This window comes from Pagrus major, chromosome 22 (genome assembly GCF_040436345.1).
Source record: "Pagrus major chromosome 22, Pma_NU_1.0".
Taxonomy (NCBI): domain Eukaryota; kingdom Metazoa; phylum Chordata; class Actinopteri; order Spariformes; family Sparidae; genus Pagrus; species Pagrus major.
In genome coordinates, this window is record NC_133236.1 from 27071495 (window position 1) to 27097879 (window position 26385).

At 43.5% G+C, this 26385-nt stretch overlaps 1 protein-coding gene across 2 annotated transcripts in view; it reads right to left on the reverse strand.

The window, feature by feature from the left end:
- ccdc85cb (coiled-coil domain containing 85C, b) overlaps positions 1 to 26385 on the reverse strand; it is a 46321-nt gene that overhangs the window by 9690 nt on the left and 10246 nt on the right. Inside the window, exons 3-4 of one of the 2 annotated variants that reach the window (XM_073492549.1) lie at positions 4107 to 4186; positions 3034 to 3075 (exon numbers count right to left, since the gene is read on the reverse strand). In XM_073492549.1, coding sequence (XP_073348650.1) covers positions 3034 to 3075; positions 4107 to 4186 — 122 coding nt within the window. The remainder of the gene's footprint in view (positions 1 to 3033; positions 3076 to 4106; positions 4187 to 26385) is intronic. The other variant, XM_073492550.1, reaches the window with a different exon arrangement.

The window sequence follows — 26385 nt, forward strand, 5'->3', positions numbered from 1 at the left end:
CAGGTACCCTCGTCTCCAAGTCAGTGGGGTTTTCAGTTGAATGCTCTAGAAGTTTTGTTCTACGACAAATACGTCCGTAAATCCCCCATGTCTGAATTATAAAGCCTTTAGGTGTCTTTGAAAAGGGGATTGCTAACAAGTGGCTAAAAGAGACTACAGCTCATAGATCGGTCAATTTAAGTGTGTATTATATGGTGATTCTGAAGTCACGCGACTTCGTCTTGTAGCTCGTCTGTAGCCTTATGTTAGCTTTTTACTTCTAATGATTTCATTTAAACTTTAGAAATCATAAAATAAGTGTTCATTAGTGGAGTTTAGCTCGCTGAACAAAACATGTAAGTATTGCCACAGAATAGATTTTCTATATTTATTTATTTATTTATTATTGTTTATTTTTTTTATTTCATTTTTATTTTATTTTACATTTTTTTAATTTAAATTTTTTGTAATTTTTGTAATTTTTTAATTTTTTTTAATCAAAATTATTTTATATATTTTTTGTTTATTTTTGTTTATTTTTTATTTTTTTATTTTTTTTTTATCAAAATTATTTTATATATTTTTTGTTTATTTTTTTATTTTTTTATTATTTTTTTATCAAAATTATTTTATATATTTTTGTGTATTTTTGTTTATTTTTTTATTTTATTTTATTTTTTTAATTTCTTCAATTTTTTAAATTTTTAAATTTTTGTTAATTTGTTAATTTTATTTATTTTATTTAAATTTTTTCATTTACACTTTAAAAATCATAAAAGTAAAGTTTATTAGTGGAGATTTGCTTTTACAGGGTTCTTGTCTTTAAGCCAGTTAGCTAGCAACATTAAAAGTCAGAGAGACGGTTTTCTACTAACTTGTGGACAAAGCGTCGTCATTAGAAATGAGAAGCCTGCTTTTGTCTCAAATCAACGACCAGTTGTATTAAAAATGAGTGTGGGCCTGAATCTGTCACCGTTCCCGTTGCACTCGGCATTATGGGACGCACACAGTAAGGGAAAGCTGTTCCAATCTATCTTCTATCAGCCGATCTCATTTATCAGTCAATAAATCAGCCGTATCGTTACTTCATTAACCTCTTTCATCATTCAAATCAAATCATTCAAAGCTAACGGACGGAGCGTCGCCTGAATCTGTCGCATAAATCATTAATTTCACAGAGTGACACTGAGCACTTACATGTTCATGACTCACACGTCACTGAGTTAACAGAGATAAGTAACGGTTGAAAGACACGAATCGTGTACATGCACGTGGCTGGGCATGTTTGAGTCTGAGCCTGGGCGTGCACAGTAACACACACCTGTTTTCCTCATTGTGTTCACACCTGTGCTGTGCAGGTCCCTTTTTTAATATTGACCGTGGGACCTTGTTGTTAACTCGCTCCCTTCTCCCGTCAGTACAGTAAAATCCTTTGGCTCAGCTGGTTTCGAGGGTCAACATTCCAGCGATAAGAGGCCATTGTTTCCGTCAAGGCTCGATACTACTTCCACTGGGCCAGTTTCATAACACAGGAAGTTAGGCAATGTGTCCATTGAGGCAACTAATCCATTGTAACAATTCCACCTGCTAGTATTCAGGCACAGCAGTAAGTGGCTTCTTGCATAAGAGTTCAGTTAAATAGCTCTCGTTTTCCATTATTTACTGGAGTACGCTTGTGTTTTCATTACCCAGCTGACAATGTAATGGAAAGTTAAGTTTATTCATGACACAACCATCAAGAAAGTATTTCATTTTAACTCCAGACAGACATTCCTTCGTTCTTCAGTCACTCTCACACACCAGTTGTCAGCCATGCATTATAGATACCTGGATCTACCTGTGTTCCCCCCCTCATCGTTAATTATTCAGCCCACCAGACGTCCCGACAAGCCAGGACAAGCGCGTGTCATTTATGCACCAAAGCACAATGTAGCAGTCATTCACCTGAGGTACCTCCGTACCAAAACACTCACTGTGCTGCGCAAAAACAGCTCCAAGGACAGAGGAAGGCTTCTCTTGCCAAGATAGGCCACATACAAGCAGGGCCACCTGTGCTCGTTCGTTAGCATAGCATGCTAGCAGTGCATGAACAAGGGCCGGACACAGAAGCAACACCTCTTCAAGGCGATGCAGTCCAACTCCTGCAGGGTTATAACAGTGACACTGCGTCACACGGGTGAATCAGCTCTGTGGTAACGTTTGAGGCTGCACTTTGATTTATTGGACAAAATATCAGGAACACCGAGCAGCTGACTGGGGCCGTGAAGACATATTTCGACATTTTGTTAAAGGTGCTTATTCACTAAACAAAGTTGAGATGAGGCTCCGAGGCTAACATAATTAAATGCTTTATTTTGTTAATGAAATCCATTCAAAATGTTTTTGGGGTTAAGTGCAGGTTATTGTTTGTCCAGGTACATTGACTTCCTGGAGTTTTTAGGGCTGCAACTCACCATTACTCTGCCCATTATTTTTTATCTACGATAAAGTCAATCGTTTGGTCTATAAAATGTCAAAAAACAGTGAAAAATGTCCATTAAAATGTCTCAAAGTCCAAGGTGATGTCTTTAAAGTCTCGTTTTGTCGGCCCAAAAACCAGAGATATTCAGTTTAATATGATTTAAAACTGAGAAAAGCATGAAATCTCCTAATTTGAGAGTTTTAAAATAGCATTTTCTGCCATTTCTGCATGAAATATTGTCAAAGTAGATGACGATTTCTTCTTCTAACTTCTTCCCCCTATTCTAGACTTCATGCTAAGCTAAGCTAAGCTAAGTGAATAAGCACACGGCTCAAAATACCAAAGTTTTCCTTTAAACGTTACCACAGAGTAGATTCATCACCTGTGAGTGTCAACATACATTAAATCTTTGCACTGCACTGTACAGGCGTTGCTTTTATTGTGTCCACCCTCTGCAAAGGAGAAAGCAAACAAGCTCAAAGCTGTGAAAAAGTCCCACCACCGAACAGATAAAAGAGGGGAAAGGCAAAAAGAGGCTCGACCGAGCGACCAGCAGAGGGGCCAACACATAGTGACATTCAGGGAACAGTTACCTTTTTCGTCTGTATCTGTGATAAACTATAGCGGCTATAAGCCTGGAGGAGAGAAAAACAGTGTGTTGGTTCATTATTGGGAGCCGAGAGGAGAACAGAGAAACACATCATCACTTCAAATGTGAACAAGGACTATTTTCAGAAGCAGGGGTCGTATTATACGTCTTAACTGCTGCGAGACGATGTGTAGCACCTAATTGTAGCGGTTAGCTGCTAATTATTAGGATCATTCAGGTTTTGGCATCAGTGATTCCCGGCCTACGCTCTCTGCCTACATATGAATCTGCAGGGAGATGATCGGAGAGAAGAGAGAAAAACTTTCACTTTAAAAAGAATAAAAGGCTCCGAATCAAAAAAGCCACTTAAAACCGTGAAATTCCAGCTCTGTCTGCAGCCTGACCTGCATTCGAATGAACCGGATCGCATCGTAAAACAGAACACATGAGGGGCTATGGTGTGTGAGTATTTACTAATAATTAATGAGCCATAACCCCGGAGCGTGCCACTTTGATCCCCACTAACATGAACAATTAATATGTTAGAGGTTTCACCACGAGTCGGCCGTAACACACACCTCTGCAGGCTGACATGTGAACTCCTAGTGAACCAGACCAGAAATCCACTCCCCCCTTCCCCTTCCCCTTTCCCTCTCACCCTTCCCACCTCCCCTCCCCTCCAAATTTGGGAGAAGTCAGAGCAAGGTCAACTTTGGGAGAAATGTTTTATTCTGTCACCGTCACTTAATGCCTCGTTCCCCCCTCCTCCTCGCTGCTCCTCTCATCTCTCCTCCCGCTCCCACAGCTCGCCTCGGGGGCTAACATCACTGCTCGCTACTGAAGCTTTACTGACTCCCCATGAATTAAACATGGATAAACATATTCTCCAACTAACAGGCAGGGCTTGTTGTGAGGGGGTGGCTTTCACAGAGGCATCGGGAAACTACTTTATCGCATCACGGCTTGCCTATCACATGATCCTGGGCTGAGTTGGAAAGTTGCACAAGAGGCGTTTCATTAGGGTATTAGTTCAAGTAGCAGTTTGACTGGGCCGTATTTACTATGTGCGGGGCTTACCTGCGAGAGGAGCTTATTGTTGTCGTCCTCCAGGATCCGCACTTTCGTCTCCAGCTGCCTGATGTAGTTGGAGGAGGGATCTGGAGGAGAGAGAGAGAGACGGAGAAGAAAAGATGGGGAAGGAGAAGAGATTAGCATTTCAAAGAGCTCAAACAGAAAAAAAACAGGCAGGCAGGCACGGCCACTGGAGCAGAAGGACCACATAGAGCCCGAAAGGTTGCTGTGCACTTTGAGAGACCCCAGAACTCTCCAAGCAAGCAGGGTTTCACATGACGGTCAAAGTCTACGTCAGAGTCTTCAAAATAATTCTTCTGCAGCACAAAAACAATATGCAGAGGTCTGATATTAGCAAACTGGACCACATGTTTACATTTCTAGTTTGATTACAAGCAGATAAATGAGAGGCCATGTTACACAGAGAAGTCATTTTAGTGGGATGGCAATAAGTATTAATTTTATTATCATTTCATCTGTCTGTCACTTTACAACTAATCAACTACTTTTGATTGAAACTAGTCGACAAGAATAAGAGTCTACAGCCATGCTAACAGCTAAATGTGAGGCTGTACTTAGGCACTGCCTCGCTTTTAGCTAAATGCTAACATTAGCATGCAACATGTGCACAGTGAAAATGCTAAAATTCTGATGTTTCACTTGTATAACGTGTACCATCTTCACCATAGGAGTTTAGCATGTTAGCATTTGCTAATTAGCAGTACATTTTTGCAAGTATCGTTTTCCGTTATTATAACCGCTATAAACAAAAGGTTTAATTTCGGTGCATGTGGGGCAACATATACAACCAATATGATATCTGTGACCGGCCAAATTCAGATGATAATATCGTCCATCAGAAATATCGATGGGGCTCTAATGCAATCACAATTTCCCAGAATCAGTATCACATTCAACGGTCAAAAATCAAAAGATATCCAATTTAAAATCAAACAAATCAGACAACAGCTGCAAAGCCTCAGAGTCTGAGGAACTGAAAACTTTACGTCATCTTTACGATTCCCTCCTGGTGATCTATTTTTCCGTCTAGTGGCTTAAAGCCCTAAATTGAGGCCTGTTGGCTTTTAGGAACTGTTAACTATCACAATTGTTACTCTTCAAATCCATCTGCCACGTAAAGTGCCTTGTACAAAGCCCTCATGTGCTAAAAAAAAATAGTTGCAGCCTGATGTCAAGGGTCAAGCACCGAGCGTTCCCACCCAGATTAGCACTGCTTGACCCAACTTTTGACCTCGTACTTTATGGGGGCCACTTCCCAGTTTGGCACACATTCTCCTGTGTCAATCACTCACAGTGAGACAGACATCGGTGTTATATTTGATGAGATTTGCTGCAAAAGTGTCTCGATACTGTATAACAATGTAACTGTGGCCCTAATTGCTCCGCAGAGATTCCCCTCAACTGTTGTCAATCCTGATAAAGCAGCAAATCTGCGTCTGCATGAATCAAGTTCAAACCAGGGATGTGAAGAAGCTGTGTGAAGAGTGGAGGTGCAGTTTGACTCAGTAGGTGGCACAGAGCCTGTTATCTAAAAAGGCATGTTTAATTTACAGCGAGATCAAAGCCGACGTACGCATAGGAAGCGAGCACCGGCAACTCGTGCAGCGCAGCGCTGCGCACACAGCTTTATGTTGTTTTGTTTTCTAAGTGGAAGCAGAGCGAGAGGCAGAGAGCGGAGAGGCTGATGGGGAGATATATAACAAAGCCGACGGAGGAGGCTGTTGATGAGAATGCTGGGCTGAGTTCAGATGCAGATGAGAAGTCACTTGTGAAAGGTACTAGACACACACACAAGATGCTAACTATGACCTTAGTTTGTTTAACTGACCCTAACAAGTCGAACCAGCCTGTGTCGTTCATGTAACCTTCTTGATCAGCACTTTGCGACCAGGGGGTGCTGTTCTGCAGAAACCCAATATCAGAAACACTCACTCTGGATTCTGTGGAGGATCTTTGTGTCACACATATGTGGACATGTAGTATGTTACACTTAACACAGAGGGTTGAGGTCAACTTTCTGCAGAGACTTCTTAAACATCACGCAAAACGAGAAACCCTGCTTCCACCGTCGGGGTAAAATATTAAACAAACCGGGTTCACACACACATGCAGCTGGATGGTTTTGTTTTTGTCCGCTCACTTCAGCAGTCTGAACTATTGATCGACCTATATTGTTTTTTCAGGGCCAATACCCATACCGATTATAAGTCATCAAGGAGTCTGATGATCAATATCTGAAGTAAAAATGAAAATCTCCGTGTCTAAATTTAGAAATAACCAGTGATGGAATGTAACTAAGTACAATTTTGCAGTACTTTACTTGAGTATTTCCATTTCATGCTACTTTATACTTCCACTCCACTACATTCATTATTTTTGCTAACTTTAATTACTAGTTACTCTGCAGCTTCAGATCGTTCAGTGTTGATAGTTATTAGTTGTGACGTCTAACTAGTCAGATAGTGTTGTTGGCACAGCATTGAGTCAGACTACAGACGGAGTCGATGCTGCTTCGGAGCCAAAGTAACGCACTTTATAATCATAACGGCAAACACAAAATGATACCGATGATCAGAAAAATGAACATCAGCCCTGATAATCAGTCTATCCCTCCTCCAAACGTTACATTATCATTAATACGCTGGACCGGCTGCGTATAATGAAAGTGTGGAGACAGTTGATATCAGTAGTAAAACAGAAAATCCCTTCTCCATGCTCCATGTTTAAAAGTGTGGCATCTAGTAACATAAAACCAAAGTCAATAAAGATGTCTCTTTTAGATTAAAGAAAAAACCCAACATATTTTCATCCCCTCCCAGGCCTACAGTGGTACAGGGGTAAGTGACAGTAGCCCCAGCAGGGCCTGTGGGACTATCCATGTCCAGCCACTTGACTTTTTCGAGGCCCGGTGCAGACAGTGCTGTCAGTTGGCCGGTTAGATGGACGCTCATGCTGCTAGAGGAGGAGGCTGCAGTGGCCAGAGCTGCTAATCCTCTCTTCCTGCCTTGTGACCCTCTAATCTGGATTCATCTGCTGGCCTGACCTGCGGCCAGATCTCAAGCCGATTAGGATGAAGGTTCCTCGGCCTTCAGTCATCACCAGCGCACTCAAACAACAGAGAGAGAGGGAGCCTCGGGAAAAAAAGAGGGGGGGAGGACGCAAAATTAATGTTTTCCCCCCTCGGTGGTGTGTATATTTAGATTACTTACAGAGATTGAGATCTCTCCATCAGTAATCCAATAAACTCAAAAGTAATCTGAGTGTGTCAGGCTTACTTTTTTATCTCCTAAGAACTAATTAAACAAAAATCAAGATAAGTAATCAAAGATAAATCTCGATATAGATTCGACTGGAAGAACCCAGAGTTGACCCATCGTGAGGAATCCCACCGTCATGAGCAGTCTTCATATACCACAGCTCCCCCCGTCCTCTCCCCATCTCTAAGCCTTTGAAGTGTTATCGGGGGTGTGTGTGTGTGTGTGTGTGTGTGTGTGTGTGTTAAAACCCAGAGCGCATCACTTCAACATCACACATGACATGATTAAGTGGTCCTGCTTAAATATGTGCAGATCCGCCGTGGGAACATTCACAGGAACACAAAACATGCACGAAAACGCCCCGACACCTCCCATGCACACACACACACACACACTGTACACACACGCACAGAGCCGCAGGGATCTGCAGGGAGAATCCAGCCGTCACCCTCTCTTTAACACCCGGCTCCGAGGAGTCATCCTGGTGGGAGACGGGGGTCAGGCAATTAAAGTGGCTCCCTGGATCCCTCGCCACTCCTCCATCCTTTTATCCCCTCCATGCCTCCGGCTTCACAAACTCTTCCTCACTGCTCCGCCAAGCAGCCACCGATCATACGGGGGAATCGGAGTAGCCGAGGCAAAATAATTACCCTGCAAAACTCGGCTATGCATCCAACTCGTTCAATACACAACAAGCATCCGGGGGAGAGGCCGTTATTACTTATGCATAACCTGAATGCGATCTTAAGAGCTGATCGAGTGAGGAAAGTAAAAAAGTGGCCAACTAAGCGGTAAACAATACAGAGAGGGAGGCAGACAGCGACAGGGGGAACCTTGTCCTCACGGTGCACATGTAGGGCTATTTTTACCCCGGCACAAGTGTTGTTTACCCAATGAACTGAGAGCACGTGAGAGCTCTTAATGTGAGCGCATGTGTGTGTGTGTGCGTGCACGCGGGGACGAGAAGGTGACGCAGACAGTGGCGCGAGTCCGTTTCCCCCCTCTCTCTCTCTCGGCGCGTCACTTTGTATCACGTCAATGCCGCTGTGACCCACTTCCAGCGGCCACTCCCTCCTCACACAGCTCCACTCCCAGTTTCCCTCTCTTTCCCCTTGTTTTTACTAGATCCCTCTGCTTTAACCTCTCCCTCCATTGTCTCCAGCTCTTAAAAAGGTGTGTTTTGGAGAGGGCACTGATGCAACTTAGCTTTTTTTTTTGTTTTTTTACAGGGAGGTATTTTTGTCATTACTTTTGCAGAATGAAAAGCTAAGCTGCCCAGAACTTGGTGCAATCCTCTGAGGGTCACGACCTTAACCGGTTTTTCTTTGTGTCCTACTGTGCTACAAACATCCTCCACCCCCATCTGTCCACTACAGCTTCACGCCACAGTTACTCATCATCACGATGCAGGTTGTTTTTTTTCTCCATACGGTTTTTAAGTCTGCTTGGGATGAAGCACAATGGGCTCCAGGGTCGGACTATTTTGGTCGCACGTGAGCCCAAAAATCTGTCTAGTGCGACTTAACATTTCCATCGGTGATTGAGATTTATCACAATTTCTTGTTGCGTGTGTCTTTCACATAATGCGTTAAGAAATCCAATTAAAATTGGGTGTGTATCTAAAGTACGAGGTGGTACGCCTAAATGAAAAAGGTGCACCAGTGCAACCGGCGTGAAAAATGAGTCTGGAGCCCTGAAAATGTGAATCTATAAGACTACATTAGGAGTCAATTAGTTATTTCTTGACCTTGCCAATAGTCGATTGACACATCTCAACTCACCATCCACTAGAGTTTGCTCGGATGTCACTGATAGGACCATCCATCTGTCGGGGACGACTGTGATACGCTTCAAAGACCTGAAAAGCTTGTATGTGGTCCTTTGAGTTGGTTTAGTTGAGTCAAATCCATCACAGGCTTTCTGAAAGGACCAATGTGTTCTCAACTGTAAGCTTCTTAGCTACAAATCATATGTACACTTCACTGACAACTTTCAAATGAATGCCGTCCAGGCCCTGGATTTGTTCTGGGTGTATTTATTTCTACAGAGCCAGACGACCATCGGTTTCATTTGCCTTCCCTATCGTTCGCACGATAAACAATGATGATTTTAAGACACACTGGTGCTCCTAGTTATAAAATGTTAGTCGCACTGTCCCCCAAAATTGGTCGCAGTCTGGAAACCCTGCAGTTTTCTAGTTTGCCTTTCCACCTCCACATTTGTTCTTCCTCCGTCACGCCCTCTTCTATATGTGTCAGATCCCAGTATGGGAGCAGTGGGTGGGACTGAGCTTATTGGAGGTCAAGGCAGGCCACCGTTTTTATGAGCAAATAGGAAAAAAAAAAAAAAGCAGAAAAGCATGGAGCCAGGCATGCTGGCGAAGGGATGCTGCACAAATTAGGATGTCTAAAATTAGACCGCACGTGTACAAATTTACACCGGGCTTAGCCGATACGGACGGAAATGTTACAATTGGAGCAAAACCAGCCTCCAACGCTGCTGACTCCGAGGTCTGTGCTACATCAAAGTAGCTGTATGGTTAAAAAAGACCAGGTTTTTGCCTTTATGTTTTCAAGTCAGATCCCATGGCCCATAGAAGCCTGCAGTGAATTGATATCACTCTGCTTTTATTATTCCTGGCTCGGCTCTGGCTTTCATCTCCTATTCGCAGCTGTATCGCAGTGTTTTTAGCGCAGAGACATGGATATTCTCTCAGCGATGTGTGTGCATGTGTGGGGAGTATGAATGAGCGCTTATGTGGAGCATTTGTTAAGATAGGGAATGCATGTAGGTTGCATGGGTATGTGTGTCCGTGTGGGAGGGAGGGAGAGCAAAAAAACGAGAGGGTTTGTGCAGGAGAGGGGATTTTTAAAACCCCATCTGTGATTATACTGTATGTGTGTGTGTGTGTGTGTGTGTGTGTGTGTGTGTGTGTGTGTGTGTGTGTGTGTGTGTGTGTGTGTGTGTGTGTGCTCAAGGCAGGAGGTTGGGTCAATTACCTCAAGATGTTGAAGAAAAGAGCAGAAACAGTCTAAACAGACCCTCCCCTCCTTTCTCTCGGCACCAACACCCAAAGTCAAAGTACGGTGAATTCTGTGAAATCTGAGCTCAGTGGCTACAGAAAGTCTGATTTATCATCCAAAAACATCTGCATCAAGCAGCAAGTTTGAAAAGCTCTAGAAAAAAAAACGGAGAATGTGGCTGAGGCCCACCTTAACAACTGGAAAAAAGGAGGGAAAGATGAAAAAAAAGAGGAAAAAGAAACAAAGGAGAGAGAGAGAGAGAGAGAGAGGCACCACTGCCTCCAATCAGAGCTCAGTGCCAGTCAGCCGGCTTCGAGGGAAAGAAATCATTTGATTTCAGTACGCTGGGCTTGCAGCTAAAAGTTATCGTTGAATCCAAAACCTAAAGACAATGGATATATGGCAAATTTGACTTAAATGATTGATTGCCACTCACTGTAAGACCTCATCTTTGTTGCTACGTCTGTTAAGCTGTCCATCTCGGCACTGCACATATGCAGCTAGCAATGCTAACGGTGGCAGATTTAACAATAGAAATTCATCATAATTTATAAAACATTGGGTCTTTGAGTTCACACAAAAAGTCAACAAAAGGCTGGCCTCTCATTTCTCGACATGATTACTGGTTATTCTCCACCCCTGCACCCCCACCTGAGTCCACCAGCGAGTACATGTATGATTGGACAACTGCCGTCCATGCTCGGGGTTTCGACGACCAGTTTTTTTCAGCTCTTGCTCCTTATTTTCTCCGCACGAAGCAGTCGACACATTCCAACACACTTGAAAAGAAGAGCTGAGGAATGATGTGCACATTTAAGCGAGTGCAGGTAGGTTGGTGGTGTGTATCGCATCTCTGCACGGGTCCGACACACTTGCATCCGTACCGGCAACTCTTCTTATGTTTCTGTACGAACTGTAAATGTGCTTATGCATGCATGTGCTTTGGCGAGCACGCCAGCATGCTTGGCTGCCCAGCGCTCGGTCATAGCCAGGGCAAGCTGACCAGAGGAACAGAGACGAACAAGTTAAGTGGGCACCCATGCTGCATTAATGAGGGGGATGGCAGAACCTGGCAACCCAAGCACGTAAACCACAGGCCCCTGGAAGGGCTTCAAAGGCTCGGCTGGCTCATCAGCTGGCGGGGAGCTAACCCCATCTGACAAGACATGGCACCCGCTCTAAGGAAGAGAGAGCGCCTCACCTCCCCACGCACTCTCTGGTGTGTGTGTGTGTGTGTGCAGCAAGACATGTTTTTTCATGTGCATGTGAATGTTAGTAAGTGTGTGTCCCTGTGTGTGATAACAGCACAGTATAACTTCATGCTTGAGGAGAGGCAAACCCATGCTGAGTGACTAGTGTGACAGTTAAAGTGCCAAATGGATTACACTTGAAAAGGACGGCCCGTGAGTGTCAACAACTCTCAAACATTGACCAGGTGAAATCGGCTTTTTAATCATTTGCCGCTTGTCAACAGGAAGAAGGACCGATCAGGGCTTACTTACAACCAGGGACGGCTCAGTCAGGCTTTAAAATCAGCACTGAATGCATTTTTTCCCACTGATGTGAGGTAACAGACCACATGAGAAATCATCTGCGTCAAATACTAAACTGCCAGAAGAGATTTTTCCGCTTCTGCTCTTGAATATTTTTTGTACACTTCTGTGCATTGAGCCAGTGTGTAGCAGTAGTAGGTTTGTGAGAAACCCCCTGCTTCGGTCCTGCGTTTAAAACAAGACTGCTGATTGGCTGTGAGGGGGACCTTGGACCTTGAACACACACAAACACTGAATACACAATGTTTGTGTTCATTGTTAAAGAGTAATACTTCAGTGGTGACCGGTGTTTTCTGCCCGGTATCCTCACCTTGCCTCTGGCTAAGAATGCTTTTCTGTCGACCTCGAAAACAACTTCCTGTTGATTACCAGTTTTATCATTTAGACGCACAGGTATGTCATTGCAGAAGACAAAAAGAAAACAAAATAAGTAAGCACTGTGGGATCGTGGGAGTCGTAGTTTCATTATTAAACAACCTGATGAAATTCTCTGCGTGACTCAGCCGGAAATGTTCGCGGAGGCGGTGATGTTTTAATGTTACATTTGGTCATATTGGCTGACTCCCTGCCTCGCTCTGATGTCTCACCGTTTTCTCTGGGTGTGAACGGTGTTGAAAACCTTTGGAATGACGCAAGTGCACAACTACAACAAAGTATATAACCAAGGTCGAGTTGTTCTCATGCAGAAATGTTGCATACTATATCTTGAAGTCTTTTCACAGTTTTGCAAGAGTACAACCAACATTGATTATCTTTGGTTTGTCAGCTGAACAAAAACAGCAATGTGGAAAAAAAGCAATTTGCAGGACATGGGCATTTTTAGCAGAAGAGGGGATTTTCAAATCAGGTGGAGGAGGGTCATCGTCAAAACTCAAGCTCCGACTTGCAGTACAAGAAACAAGTTTATCAATAATATTCAAAAAGAAAGAAGTCAGAGAGAGACTCCCAGTCTGCTACTACTCTTCCTTCGTTCCTGAGCTCCTCGAAAGGTCCTTGGTCCCCAGAGAAAGTCCTTACAAATGATGGTCCATGACAGCAAAATTACCAAGATGTCACACACAGATAGTTCACATCCTTCTTTACCGTATTCTTCGATCTGGAAATATCCTGCCTTTGTCCAGAAGAGTTCAGTGTAAACACATTATAAAAACAAGCAACCTGACACGCATGAAGCAGGCCGAACCTCATTTCCTCTCATATTTCCCGACATAAATCAATCTGTCTGGATAAAACAGAAGGGAAGCTGATGAATAATCAGTATTGACTTAATCCAATTACGCACACTAACCACAGCATGATATGCATGTAATTACACCCACTTCAGTCAGTTGTGCAGAGGTCAGCCGGGGCTCTTTAATGTATCAAAGGTTGTTAATGTCTATCGAGTGGAAATTGAAGACCTGTATAAATCGCTCATGTCTTTGCTATTGATTGCTGTGTCAACATCTTTAGCGCGAGGGGAGAGACACACACACAGAGAACTGGTTTATTTATAGGTGTTCCAGCAGACAGCAACAGACGCGTGTGTCTCATTTGCTGTCGCACATCCTGTCCGGCGAAGCGATGCGTCCCGCCCCTGTCTCCTTAGCTCGTCGTCAGCACCCTCGCAGGGTCAGCGGACGCCTTCGCGCGCCTGCAGCACTGAAAATGTGACTGTGAATGTGTGATGTTAGCGTGCGTCTGTGATTACGCTCGTCATTACAGTGTGCAAAGATGATGTGTAGAGGTTGTCGAACAGTGTGACCAAAAAAAAACACTTGAGTTTAAAAATATGCATTGCATGATTATAAGAGACAAACAGTAGCACTCTGGCTTTTATATTTTCTGTAGATGATCGGGCTACTTGTAATGCTGGTGCCCTCTGCCCTTAATCTTTTGATTAGGCTAGAAGAATGGCAATCTGGCAGCCAGTTGGGTTTAATCCCACAAAATCAAAGCTGTAGGCTTATATTTGGTCCACACCCTTAATTACTGCCAATGTGTGTGTGTGTGTTGGCTGTTCACTCTGAAACAAAACAGAGATTAGTGACATTTGGAGATGGATTTGCTATGAGCTATTGTTTGTTCTGTAGGAAACCAGTTACGTTTTGTAGCATATGACCGTTCGACTCTGCGTTAAGCACAAGAACAAAGTCAGGAGCCTAAATATGTTTACAGGATGTTTGCAGTATGTCAGACCTTGACTAGTGTACATTGGACTCCATGAAAGTCACCTGGAACAGGACTGAACCCCATCTTATGCTCGATATTTTCCTTTTCCAAGCAGATGTAAAAAGCTCTACGCTACGTCACACTCAGTCACCCCTCGTGGCCCCTGACACTGAAAGTCAAGGGTCATACCTCTCGACTGATTCAGAGATGGGACACTACATTCCTCCAGATTAGTCAAGCAGCTCGATTTTCTGCTGGCGTCAAAGAATATGGTGGCAAATCACTGTGGAATAACGTTGGTGAAGACTCTCAGTCATCCAGGTCAGAGTTTCAAGAAACGCAACAAGTACGAAGAAACTCAAGCAGGTTTCAAGAAACTCAAGCCCGTCCAGTTGCCTCCGTATAGTACGTAGATACACTATGAAATTATGTTATAGTGCTTTTCCCTGATTCGTTTTAAATGGCAGGGAAAACTACTGCACAATCCCTTTTTTGTTTAAATAAATTTCAGCATCATACAGACACTTAGATGGGATGAGCTGCTGTAGTGATTGAGTATTTACGCGTTGGTTAAATTGGAGTTAAATTATGCTCTTTTCAACATAAACATTTGGAAAAAGTCAACTTAAAAACAGCAATTTAGAAGCAGATAAACAGACGTGTTGCCTGTAAACGTCTGGACGTCATCAACAACGATGCTCATGAAAGGCTTTTTGCAGCAGATGCTTAAGGAGACGGCTGGTTTTTACCTCGCACAACCCACAGCCCACCGCAGTGTGTAAACAAACACCAGAGGGGCATTGTGGGTAGAGCACGTCCTCCCCGAGCCCATGGCCCTCTTTAACCTCATTCCTCTCCCCGTTACCACGGTTTCACCACCGCAAACCCCATGGCAACCCTATTTGCATAAATCTGCATGCCTTCCCCGTTCCGTTAAAAGCCCGTCTGACTGACTGCTGAGCTGGCAAAGGTTGTGCTTATGTAAGCAGAGTCTAACAGCTAGCAGTTAAATGGTAAACACAGAGAATGTTCCTTCAATAAGTACAACCCTGAAACCCCTTTATTATCGGCCCTCTGAAAATCCCATCTGCCGTGTGGGTTCTGATGCAATCTGCAAAACCGACGCTTCATCCAATCCAGCACAAATAACCTTTTCTTTCCAGTGACATCATCTCGTGGTTTTTATTACTGTTTACATGAATAATAACCACCTCTGATTTCATTCTAATGCAAATCGGAGAGAAAAGGGGGTTAGGCAGGCAAGATTCAACTTGTGGCTCGGCTTTTTTAATCCAAGTGCTGACGAAATCTTTAAGCTCTGGTTGTTTTGGTCGACTGTGTGTCTAAACAAAGCATCACCAGTGACAATGTGTGTGAAATCACAGAAAATTTACTCTGTTTAAAAGAACACTAGTAAGAATAATCCTTCACTTTAATTGCAACAAAATGTGTAATTTACTGGAGAGGAGGCAAAGCTCTCAAACAAAAAAAACGACTCGGAGAAACAAAATCCCATCCATTCACTGGTGTCATCTGGAGCTTTACCGACTATTAACCCAGCACTGATGGATAAAAAGGGGATCCACGAAGGGCTAATAGCACAGTAATTGCCACAAAGAGAAAGAGATCTTACATAAGAGCTGTCCAGATAGACAGTTATCTCATCCCAACCACTGCTAAAATTGGATTGATGTCGGACCGGAGCTCCACAGCCTTTGACTCGCCCCGACAACGGCGTTTTGAGATGTGGGCGAAACTAAGCGAAGGCGACAGCACTTGAACTCCGCGGTCGTCGGGATAGAGAGGCCATTAGAAAGGAAACAGGAGAATGAGAGCGAGACGTACATACAGTAGGAGTAGGGAGACAAGAGATACTGTGCAGACAGGACAGGAACGGCCATAATAACCATGGGAATTCTATTACATCCCATTATGAATGGTTAGCGCTGGCTCAGAGCTCGACTGCGCAGCTTCATCCAGGACTGCTCTACAAAAAGGAAAACAAGGCTCGCCAGGACTCATTATACATGTCCCTGAATTTATCCCTTGACAGTTTTTTGGGGGATTTTTTAAACTCAAATCACTTCCACCTACTAGAAAAAAAGTGGCAAATGTTTCTGGCTTTGGGTTGCAAACATCCTCATTCTAGTTATGCAGGACAGAAGGGTCTGAAATGCAACGGTAAGTCCCTTACACATAGACTCCTTCCCCCTGCTGATGGCAAACAGCTTCAGACAGAGAAAGAGAGAGAAAGCACATGTGCGTCTATGTATGTTTGCGAGTGTGAAAGATGTAGTCCAAGGTGTGAAACATCACAGAGAGGGAGAGTCAAGTGGGCGTAAATGCCAGCGACCTTTTTTTTTTTTTAGAGGTAAACTTTTACGAGCCCTGACAAGCAAAGCGTCAGGTCGTGGCCGGGCTGAGAGATGTGCTGCACCGACAACATGTTTCCCTGACACATCTTTGCGTCTGATCTGAGCTGCCAAGCATTCCCAAGGTGTCTGATCTTGTCTTAATTGTTTCCAGTTTAAATTGACCCGGAGCACAACGCGCCTTCCAAAACGGTCTTTTTCACAGCTCTGTAACCATGCAACCTTTATTTTCATACCCGAGCCGCGTGGTGACAGGATTACGACAGTTGACGACAATTTAAACAGTCAACAACAATTTCAGGTACTGTGTTTGCATTATCTGGCTTCTTCAGTGTGACATCTGCAGCTTTTCTCCCATCAATGATTGTGTTCAATGTCTAACGCATCCAACCTTTTTTTTATTTGTGCACAAATAACTAAGTGGAAACACCAGAAAACTGCAAAAAAAAAAAGAACTGATATGAGGTTGAGGGGGAAAAGTTCACGTATCGATTAAAACAAAATGTGACAAAGTGCAACGGACACAGACTGAAACATAGAATAAATCATGATGTCATGAGGCATGTTACTTAAACTCGGCTTGTCACTGCAGAGACTAATGCACCTTACATTAATACATGAAAAGAACTGCAACATGCAATCCATTTAGTTTTTTGGGGAAGTTACAGGCTTTGGGTAATTCAGTTGGAACTAGCATAGCTCACAGATTATCATAATAACTGCACACCAGCAGCACTTTCAAGGCTTTTTGAAGCGTTAGCTAAGTGGGGCAAGCATTGATAACAGTCTTAGTAGTATTTACTCAATAACATCGATAACGAAACGAAAGATAGGTCATACCAATCGCTCTCACAACGAGGATTAGCGTCCTGTTACAATGGAAAATGCCGGTTCCAGTTAAGTGACAGGGTGCGCTGGACGTCACGCCCACAACATGCACCCACAGTTCCCACAAGGAATCATGGAGGTTGGGAATAAAGTGGATATTTCCATCAGGTTTACATCATTTGACAAATTAGGTTTACAAAAAAGGTTTAGTATGCATATTAAAGTTTTTGAGCTGGGTTAATATATTTCCCATAATGCAAAGCTGAAGCCTGCAAAAATTACACTAGTTTGCAGACAGTGTTAATACAGCTCCAGAAAGATCTTGGAACATTTTTAACATTTAAAGTCGCAGTTTGATTGTCGGTATTGTCGAGTATGAGAAGTATAAAACGGTATAACTAACTAAAATACACACACACACACCATGTACTGGCAGTATGTGTGGGTGAGCACTGCAAAGTATACAATCAATAAAACAAGCTGCAACTCAACCTAATGGTGTGATGGGGATTAATCACACCAATAAACATTTAATTGACGCTAATGACCGGCTTCATCAAGCGCCGTCGTTACAAGCATCAACCCTTAAGGGTGTAACGACATGTAGCCTCCAACTGCTGCTGCTGCTGCTGCTGCTGGTGTAAAACAAGTTTAAAATTGAGGGCATTACATGTGATCGGATGATGGAGTGGATTATGGTATTATATATATCCTGTATCCCAGCGCATATAGGGAGGGCTTTAAATGTCACTCTAGACCGAGCTGTGGTATATCATGACGGTCCCCATTCTAAAACTGCCACCGCAGCACTGAAGCGCTCCATCCTTTTTAATAGGCCTAAAGCCCACCTCTGACTTTATGGCCATTAGGTTTATTAGTGTAGCTTGTATGTAAGCATGCACACACACACACACACACAAACACACACACGAACAGTGGAGAATCACAGCAACAAATTCCATTAGGAGACTATTGGTTTATAGCCAGATGGTTAACCTGCCCTGAATCAAACTGATGAAGACTACAGTACAGCAGGACTCCATCACACACACACACACACACACACACATATATATATAAATACCTCATAAAACCTAATGGAAACTCATCAACTGGTAATTTTATTATACAAGACCTTCCCCGACATCGCCAGGTCGTCAAGTCACGCTGTCATACTTTATGATGCATGGTTATCATTTATACAGCAGGGCGGTTACAGAGGCAGTTGGGTTTGATGCATCCCTCTGACGGGGCAGAATCCTAAGCCCGCCTCATCAATCTAACAGCCCGCAGACTTTGAAGAAGTTTTTTTCGAGTCTGGGTCCCATAAACGAAATGCAAAACAGCAAAATGTGTTCCCAAACTATAAAATAAAAATTGTTTGCGACTGGAAAATTACAGCTGTGGCTGAAGCTGATGTGCTGCCACTGGATTTCAAAGCCATTGAAATGTGGGAGATGGTTCAAGAAATTACTCAGGCTACTGAGTAAATAGTCTAAAAGACAGGGAGCATTTGATTTGATGAATCCCTCAAAACTGGATCAGAAGCAAATCTCAAGAAGTCCAAAATTAACGATTTTGCTTTAGACTTACTGTTAGATGACATGCAGCCCGCTCAGTGGGACTTAGGTTATTTGATTTTTTGCTCGTTAGTTTAGCTTAACAAAAACACATATGCATATTAACCATCGTTAAGCAGCAAAAACGTCTTTTGAAGAGACATTTCTATGTCAGATATGAATTGCAACTTGTCCCAGCTGTATCCACAAACAGTCAACATATTATGCAAGGTACCAGGTCTCAACAGGTCCAGTAATACTGTGTGATATTACAAACTCAGTGCGTCAACAGCCTGGATGACTACAATGCTCAGAATTGCACTATTTTCGGCGTTTCCTTTTTGCCAAGTAAACACCCTGTCCTTCTCTGCTGTGAGGCTGTTTATCTACTCAAAGTCAGCCGGCACACCTCCATTATCCCAGAGACCTTTGCAGCCACAGTCAAAAAGGCACCGTGGATGAGTCAACAGCACGAGCCAGACTAACTTTACCTTGGAACGGCACAGTTGGGTCAGACACTGCTTGGCCTCCATTGTCTGCCTCTGAACCAGCTGTCCTTTGGGAAGCCGCTGTGTCGGCTCACATTAGCCGTGAGTGACACAGATCAGAACGGGCCAGTGGTGACCAGGTGGTCCCTCTGACTCCGTTGATCTTACTAACAGACCCGTGGTGGGATGGAGGGGTGGGAAACAGCGGGGGGAAGAAGAGGCTATTCATATACTGTCGCTGGAGATTTGGGACAAGACAAACTCTAATAGATTTATATGGTTTAATATGAGTGATTCTGAATTTGTGACGAGAAGGACGTGTTTAATGAGTGCTATCTCGCTCCCGACGAGCCTACAGCCATTTTATGCCTTCCTGTAAATTTAAGGTTATCAAACCTTTAATCATCTTAGTGTAAAAGCTCCAGATTAGCAAACAGGAACATATGCTAGTTTCTTTATAAAGATCAATCTCTTATTTCTCTCGCTTAAAAAAAATCTACTGAATTCATCACTCTTCACTTCTTTCCATGTAGAGTTTCCTGTCCTCCCTGCATGCGCGGGTTTCCTCCACGTGCTCCGGTTTCCTCCCTTCGCGTAGGCCGAGCCAAACGGTGACTGCATAGGTGTGAATGTGTCAGTCTGTCGGCCCGTCCAGGTTCAACCGTCTCTCACCCAACATGAGCTGGGAAAAGTTCCAGCTATTCAGTGCAGGATAAAAGTGCGTGTAGAGAAGAATAGATGGATTATTGATTTTATTGCATGTGTGTGGTGTCAGCAGCAACGATGCCAGCCTGGGCTTTTTTAATTACACAATAGCGGCTTATTAAAATGTAAAAATGCTGCAGGCTGAAGACTGATGTCAGCGTATTTATCTGCTTCTCTTGCTTAATTATAGGCTTCCTTTACATTTATGTAAAACATAAATTGTACTTTTTCAATACTGCAACACAGCACTGAAATGTGACAATGATGTCCTCTTTAACTTTCTCTAACTCTCACATTTTTCTCTCCACATGCAGACTTCCCATGAGGGCGTTCATCAACAGGGCATGACTTACATAACCACCTGTTTTTATTACAACATAATGACGATATGCGGCTTTCACTTTAACCTTTCTTCCAAGTTCCTGTCAGCGCGCTGCTCTTATCGACATTCCCCAGACATTTCAAGTTACCACCCAAGAGCTATTAACATCCGCAGCCTCGCAATAATCACACTTTTACGTTCGATATCTCAAACCGACGATCGTAACTCATCGCAAACCTGTAAATAAGTCAAATTAAGACCACCTCTGAGATATTTCACGATAGCAGCTGGAAACACTCGGTTATGAAACGCACTGAAGGTAAATATGCGAGTCTATAAAAAGTGTTGTGTCTATAATAGTGTTGTTGGATTAAGGTGCAGACTGGAATGAGGGAGTGTACAGTATGTTTGCCTATGTGTGCTATTTCAATGCAGGAGTCTCTGCTATAGCGGGGGTAAAAGCACACCCAACTTGTCAGCACTGGCAAGAATAATTCCTCGAATTCTTTGAAAAACTTAGATGAAAGTCTCATGAATCCGTTATCCGAGTAAAGAAACTCTTCATAAATTCTTAAATAAGTTATTTGCGTTGCCAAAGAGCTTGAAAAATCTTTCCTTGTGAGCTTTTTTTTTCGGGGAAGAAAAAGTCAAAATGTAAAAAGACCAGCGATCGGCGCTGTGTGAGCAGAGATGAAACAGGTTTCTCTGTTGAAATATTTACCTCTCTGGAAATAAAAGTGAGAAAACTCTGCATTCAGGGCTCAGTAGTATGCACTCTCAGTGCTCTGCAGGTGTAGTGATATTTCTGGCTTGAGTGTTTATTTTCACCTCTCAGCGGCAGCAGCGGCTGAGGTTTCAGGGATGGCCAGTTTCCAGCTGTGCTTCCTTTGAGCGACATCTTCCCTTTTTTATACGCTGCTTCTTCTTCTTCTGCCCTCACTTTGACTCTCATCTTTTTCCTTCTTCCCTCTCACCTGCTCCTCCTCCTTCTCTTTGTGCTCCATCTTTGCCTTTTTCACCCTCAGTTTCCTCTTTCATGTTTTCTTGTTTCTCTCTCTCGCTCCACTTCTTCCCTCCTCCCCTAAACCTCCGCAACCCAGACCATCATCTATTTTTCCTAACCCACTTCTCCCATTTTCCACATTTCTCTGACCTCTCCTCATTTCTCACATTCCCCCTTCATTCTCAGCCCTCACCAGCTGACGGCCAGTGATGCGGGCTCCTTCCGAAACCACCTCCGTCAGCCTTTCCACCCGCGGGTGAACCGCACCGCCATGACTGTGGTTAATACAACATCAACACAATAGGAATCTGTTCCATGTTTCTGCTTTCATCATACATTGGCAGGCTTTTATAATACCATTCCCTCATCCAACGGTCAATTATTAACTTTTGCATGGAAACCGCTCACACTGTAGCTTTCATCTTCTTCCATGTCTTATAAATACTGCAGCATATGTAGCACGGGTCTGGAGATTTACTAACCGGTAGCACATGGCGACAGGCTCTTCATCCTTTTTCCCATTTAACGCCTGCTGTTTTTGTTTATTCGTACATGTGACGACTACAAGAAGGCCCTACAGGTATGCAGCTGACATTTTTCCTTGAAGGAGCACCGATTTTAAATCCCCAGCGGCAAGAAAATCCCTGCATCTCGATGCATTCCTCTGCAACAAGAATGAACTTGTTTGGAAAGAATACAGCTTGACAAAAGGAAATTTGTCAAAAGCAGGGCGAGACATGTACAGTAGAAAGCCACAGAGCTAAAAAAGGAGGTGCCACTGTGCAGAGAAAAGCGCGGTAAAGAACACCCCATAATACTGAATTAACGGGGCATAGTATCCTAGCAACAAGCAAAAGGAGAAGCTGCATGCTCTGCAGTGTCCTCTGTTGCTCCTGGATCTTCAACCTTGCATCTTTCTTTTAGAGGGTTCTCCTCAACAACACTGTAGGAGACACTTTCATCCCCCCCGCCCCGCCATCCTTTATCCTTCAACTTCCTGTTAGGACACCCTAACAAGGGCACTTTCATCGAGTGTGCACGCCGTTTAACACAGTTATGACTTCTAAAAAGGGTTTAAGAGAGCGCCTCGGCTCGTACAGTGCACATCGTACGCAGGGCTACGTGCCATGTATTTAAAAGAGTGGTGGGCAGAGATACAGCGCTCTTCAAATCCTTTTAACGGAGAAGCCCTCCCCTCAAAACCCTCTGCCATGTTTCAGAGAGCCACGGCAGAGCTACAGCATCAATGGTTTAATCCCTTTACATCTTTTGTTGACTGTGAGGAGAGCCAGCGAGGCAGAGAGGGTATATAGCAGATAAGGCACTGTATAACATCGCCTGAAAACCCTCTTGGCTGGCATTGTTACTCAATCAGTATATATTTCATAAAGCGTAGAGAGACAAACGAGGGTCAAAGAGGAGTCATCAAAGCACTGGGTGAGGTTTTCTGTGCAGTTGTGTACGTGAGGCGACGCGTGGGCGAGTTCACCGAGTTCAGACATCAGGCCGACCTCACCCAGACTTCACTGAAAATGTCACAGCTGCAGCGGCGTTTCCATTAATTGTATGTATCAGAGGGGTATTATATAATGCTGCAGTGCAGCCCAGCTCTGGCCTGTGATGTGAACATGTAATCTATAGGTTACCCAACCGTTATGGATAGTAGCCATTCGATGTATATAGTAGCCCTTAAAAATCCACTATCGGCCGACCTCTAACTTCATGTCATGCTAAAGGCAGCACGGTGTTACGTGTCATTTTAAACAAAACTCTGATATTACCAAACACGCTTGCCATTACCACCTGTAAAGCAAAGGTTTGTCAGAAAAATATCTCACGATCCCAGAAAGAGAGCCGCTATGTTGGTACATAATTTGACGATGGCATATGCTACTGCTCGACTTTCAAGGGTAGGGAGGGAAAGATTATTTTTTATTCAACCTTGGCGACTCAATATTTCAGTCAAGTATCCCGTGAACCCGTCTGCATACAGGCCGATTCTCTTACAGGGTCCTAAAAGGGTCAGAAATTCTGCAGTGAACGTCAAATACATTTACATTAAATATCCTTACTTGTGTTATATCTTCTGTCTTCCTTCTGTTTTTCATCTTGCAACCACTTCAAGACTTTGGACATTTGGCCAGATCAATGGGTTAAACTTCTGTAATGTGTGAATGTAGGTCAAGGTAAATGTAACATGATCCGTTTCTTGTCCAGCATTTAATTCAAGTTACGTACTCTTATTATGGTGTTTATTGTGCCTTGCACTTGAAGTGTTTGCCAACCCTTGTTGCCTCGCGAGCTATAACGAATGATTCAGAATGTGCTGACGCTGAACTCTCCCAAAAACAGCAGCAGCAGAGGAGGAGTGGAGCAGCGTGAGATCTGAACTAAAAGAGGCCACAGTACTGGAGAGGAGAAGCAGGACGGCTATAATTGGCTGTCAGATGTGTCATCTCCTCTCAGCATGTGAGTGAGGAGAGTATGAAATATGCTGCGTGATGCCCCCTCTGAAGATGAACAACAGGCCTCTCGACTCTATAAGAAGCCATTATGGACGTCCTGACTGAAACTGACTGCAGAGCAGAAACAGGACAGGGTCCCGTCTCCTCCCTCCATCCCTGTCCCCATTTTCATTTCATTCTCCATCCATCAACCTCCACCATATCCCCCCTTTTTTTAAGATAAGTCACCGTGGCCAACCGGAGCCAAACAGCACAGTGTGTGATCAGACATTATCTGTACATCTGCTGAACCCAGAGCTAGCTCTGATGGAGTTAAAGAGGATGGAGGGAGACCCAGAAACATCTCCAGTGTTTTTTCAGATAATCGCGCAGACATCCCTGATGGATGTTCCACGAAACATTAATACCAGCGCAAATATCCTCCAATACCGTGAATGTCAAATAAATGCAAATAGATGAAAGGATAAAAACGCATTTGTACTCGTTCCTCTCTCTCTCCCTCTCTCATCCATCAAGGCTGCCAGTCATTGATTTGCTCAGACAAACTGCCTCGATGATTATCAGCTTTCACCTAAGCGCTTTATGATTGTGACAGTCACATCGGCGGGACACTCTACACTTGGCCGACTTCAAATAAATAATGACTTTGATCAGCCCTTATAATCCGAGGCCAAGCGCAGTTAAGTGGGGTTGGTCTTAATACATTTCTGATGGAATTTCGACGGCAAATCAGATTGTCGCCGAGTATTTGTCATGAGCAGCACGACCGGGACGCAGGAAAAAAAACAGATGAATCCTTTTGTGAATCAATATTTAATGTGTTGAGGGAGTAGATGCATCTGCAGCAGTGAGGTTTTTCAAAAATGGCCTCTGACCTCGCCCCTCGAGATTCACTTTTCATCCGTCAGACTTTCTCTTTATATATTTTACCTAATAAAGTTTTAGACTCAATAGGAAACACCTGGGTACAACACTTTACGCAATTATTTATGAGATTGGTGTGGCTGTTCCAGTGTTCGCTTTTTATTGCGATTATAATTGCAACTGTGATAAATTTGCACATCTATCCAGTGCAAGTGTGAACCTCGTGATGGCGAAGGATCACCAAGGTCATTAGGATTCATCACCTGGGAACCATGAATGTCTAGGGGCTGCAAGATGTTGAAAAAAAAAAATCATATTACAATTATTTTGACAGATATTACAACTGTAATAGAATCCACATTAGCAGGAGTGATCATTTTTGCATTACTAGTTTCATTTCAACTGAAAAAACATTAAAATCTTGATGATGTGAACTTTTTGGGGGACTGAACAAAAGATTTCTTACATTTGGAGAACAATAGTGAAACGATAGTGCTTCATTTTAATGCTGTTTCTTGTTTTTATACTAAAAAAATAAGAAAATATTGACCTTTATCAAAAAATTGCTGCTTCTGCAATGTGGATATTTGCAATTTCGATAATATTTTGAGTAATCGTGCAGCACTGATGCCAATCCAACTGGTAGATGTTGAGATATTTCACAGGATGAACGGGAGAACAGGAGCCGCTGGTAGTCAGGGGATCACCGAAAGTCATTAGGAGTCATCCCCTGGGGGACGATTAATGCCTTTACAAAATGTCACGCCAATCCATCCAACAGTTAACAAGACATGTCACTAATAATTAAAAATGTAAATGTTTCCGTCTTCATTATCAGTCTTGACTGATTGCAGGGACAAGTGCTTCCCAGCGGCGAATCCCCGAGGGAGGCAAAGAAAAAGATTATCTGCTAAAAGCAAAACATTATCCCAGCTTCACCTTTTCCTTCATGAACTGTGGAGCTGCTTTCTGTTTTTGCTCTGTGAAGGGATATTTCCATGTAAGCCCCTTCGAAAAATTCCGTGAGACAGACAGTAAACTCCTTTTTCCGCCGCCTTTGTAGCATTATGTGGATAACAATGGGCTACACTGACAGATGGTCACAATGGCCTTAATGTGGGGCATTATTTGAAAGGAGGAGGAGGAGGAGGAGGAGGAGGGTGGTTACACTGCAACCCCTAACCTCCTCCTCTTAACACAAGACTTCAAAATACAACTAGCAAATCAGGTAAAAAATGCGTTGCATTTCTGCATTCATCAGGCACAAACACACACGTAATCCCCTTTATTTAATCGCCTGTCATTCCAAATGTTTCAACTACCGCTGCTCTCCAGGCTCCAAGTCACAAAAACAAGTTGAAAAGAAAATGTCCGTCCGGAGGCCCCATCCCCAAAACCAAAACAGATACATGTTTTCCCAAGTTACACAGTCCAGCCTTGGCACTTACAACTGGCCTGCGAGAGGAAATTAGCCCGCAGAACAGCACAGGAAAGTTACCTGAAACCATCCCAGAAAACATCCTGAGGATAGAGCAACAGTATTGAGAGCGTACAATTCATTCCAGATGCTTCAGCCGAGCGTCGAAGCTCCACATTATCTCATCCATCTAGAGCAGCGCCGCCAGTTTTGCATTTTTCTCAGGCGCTCCAGTTATGTCCCAACTTTTACTGTGA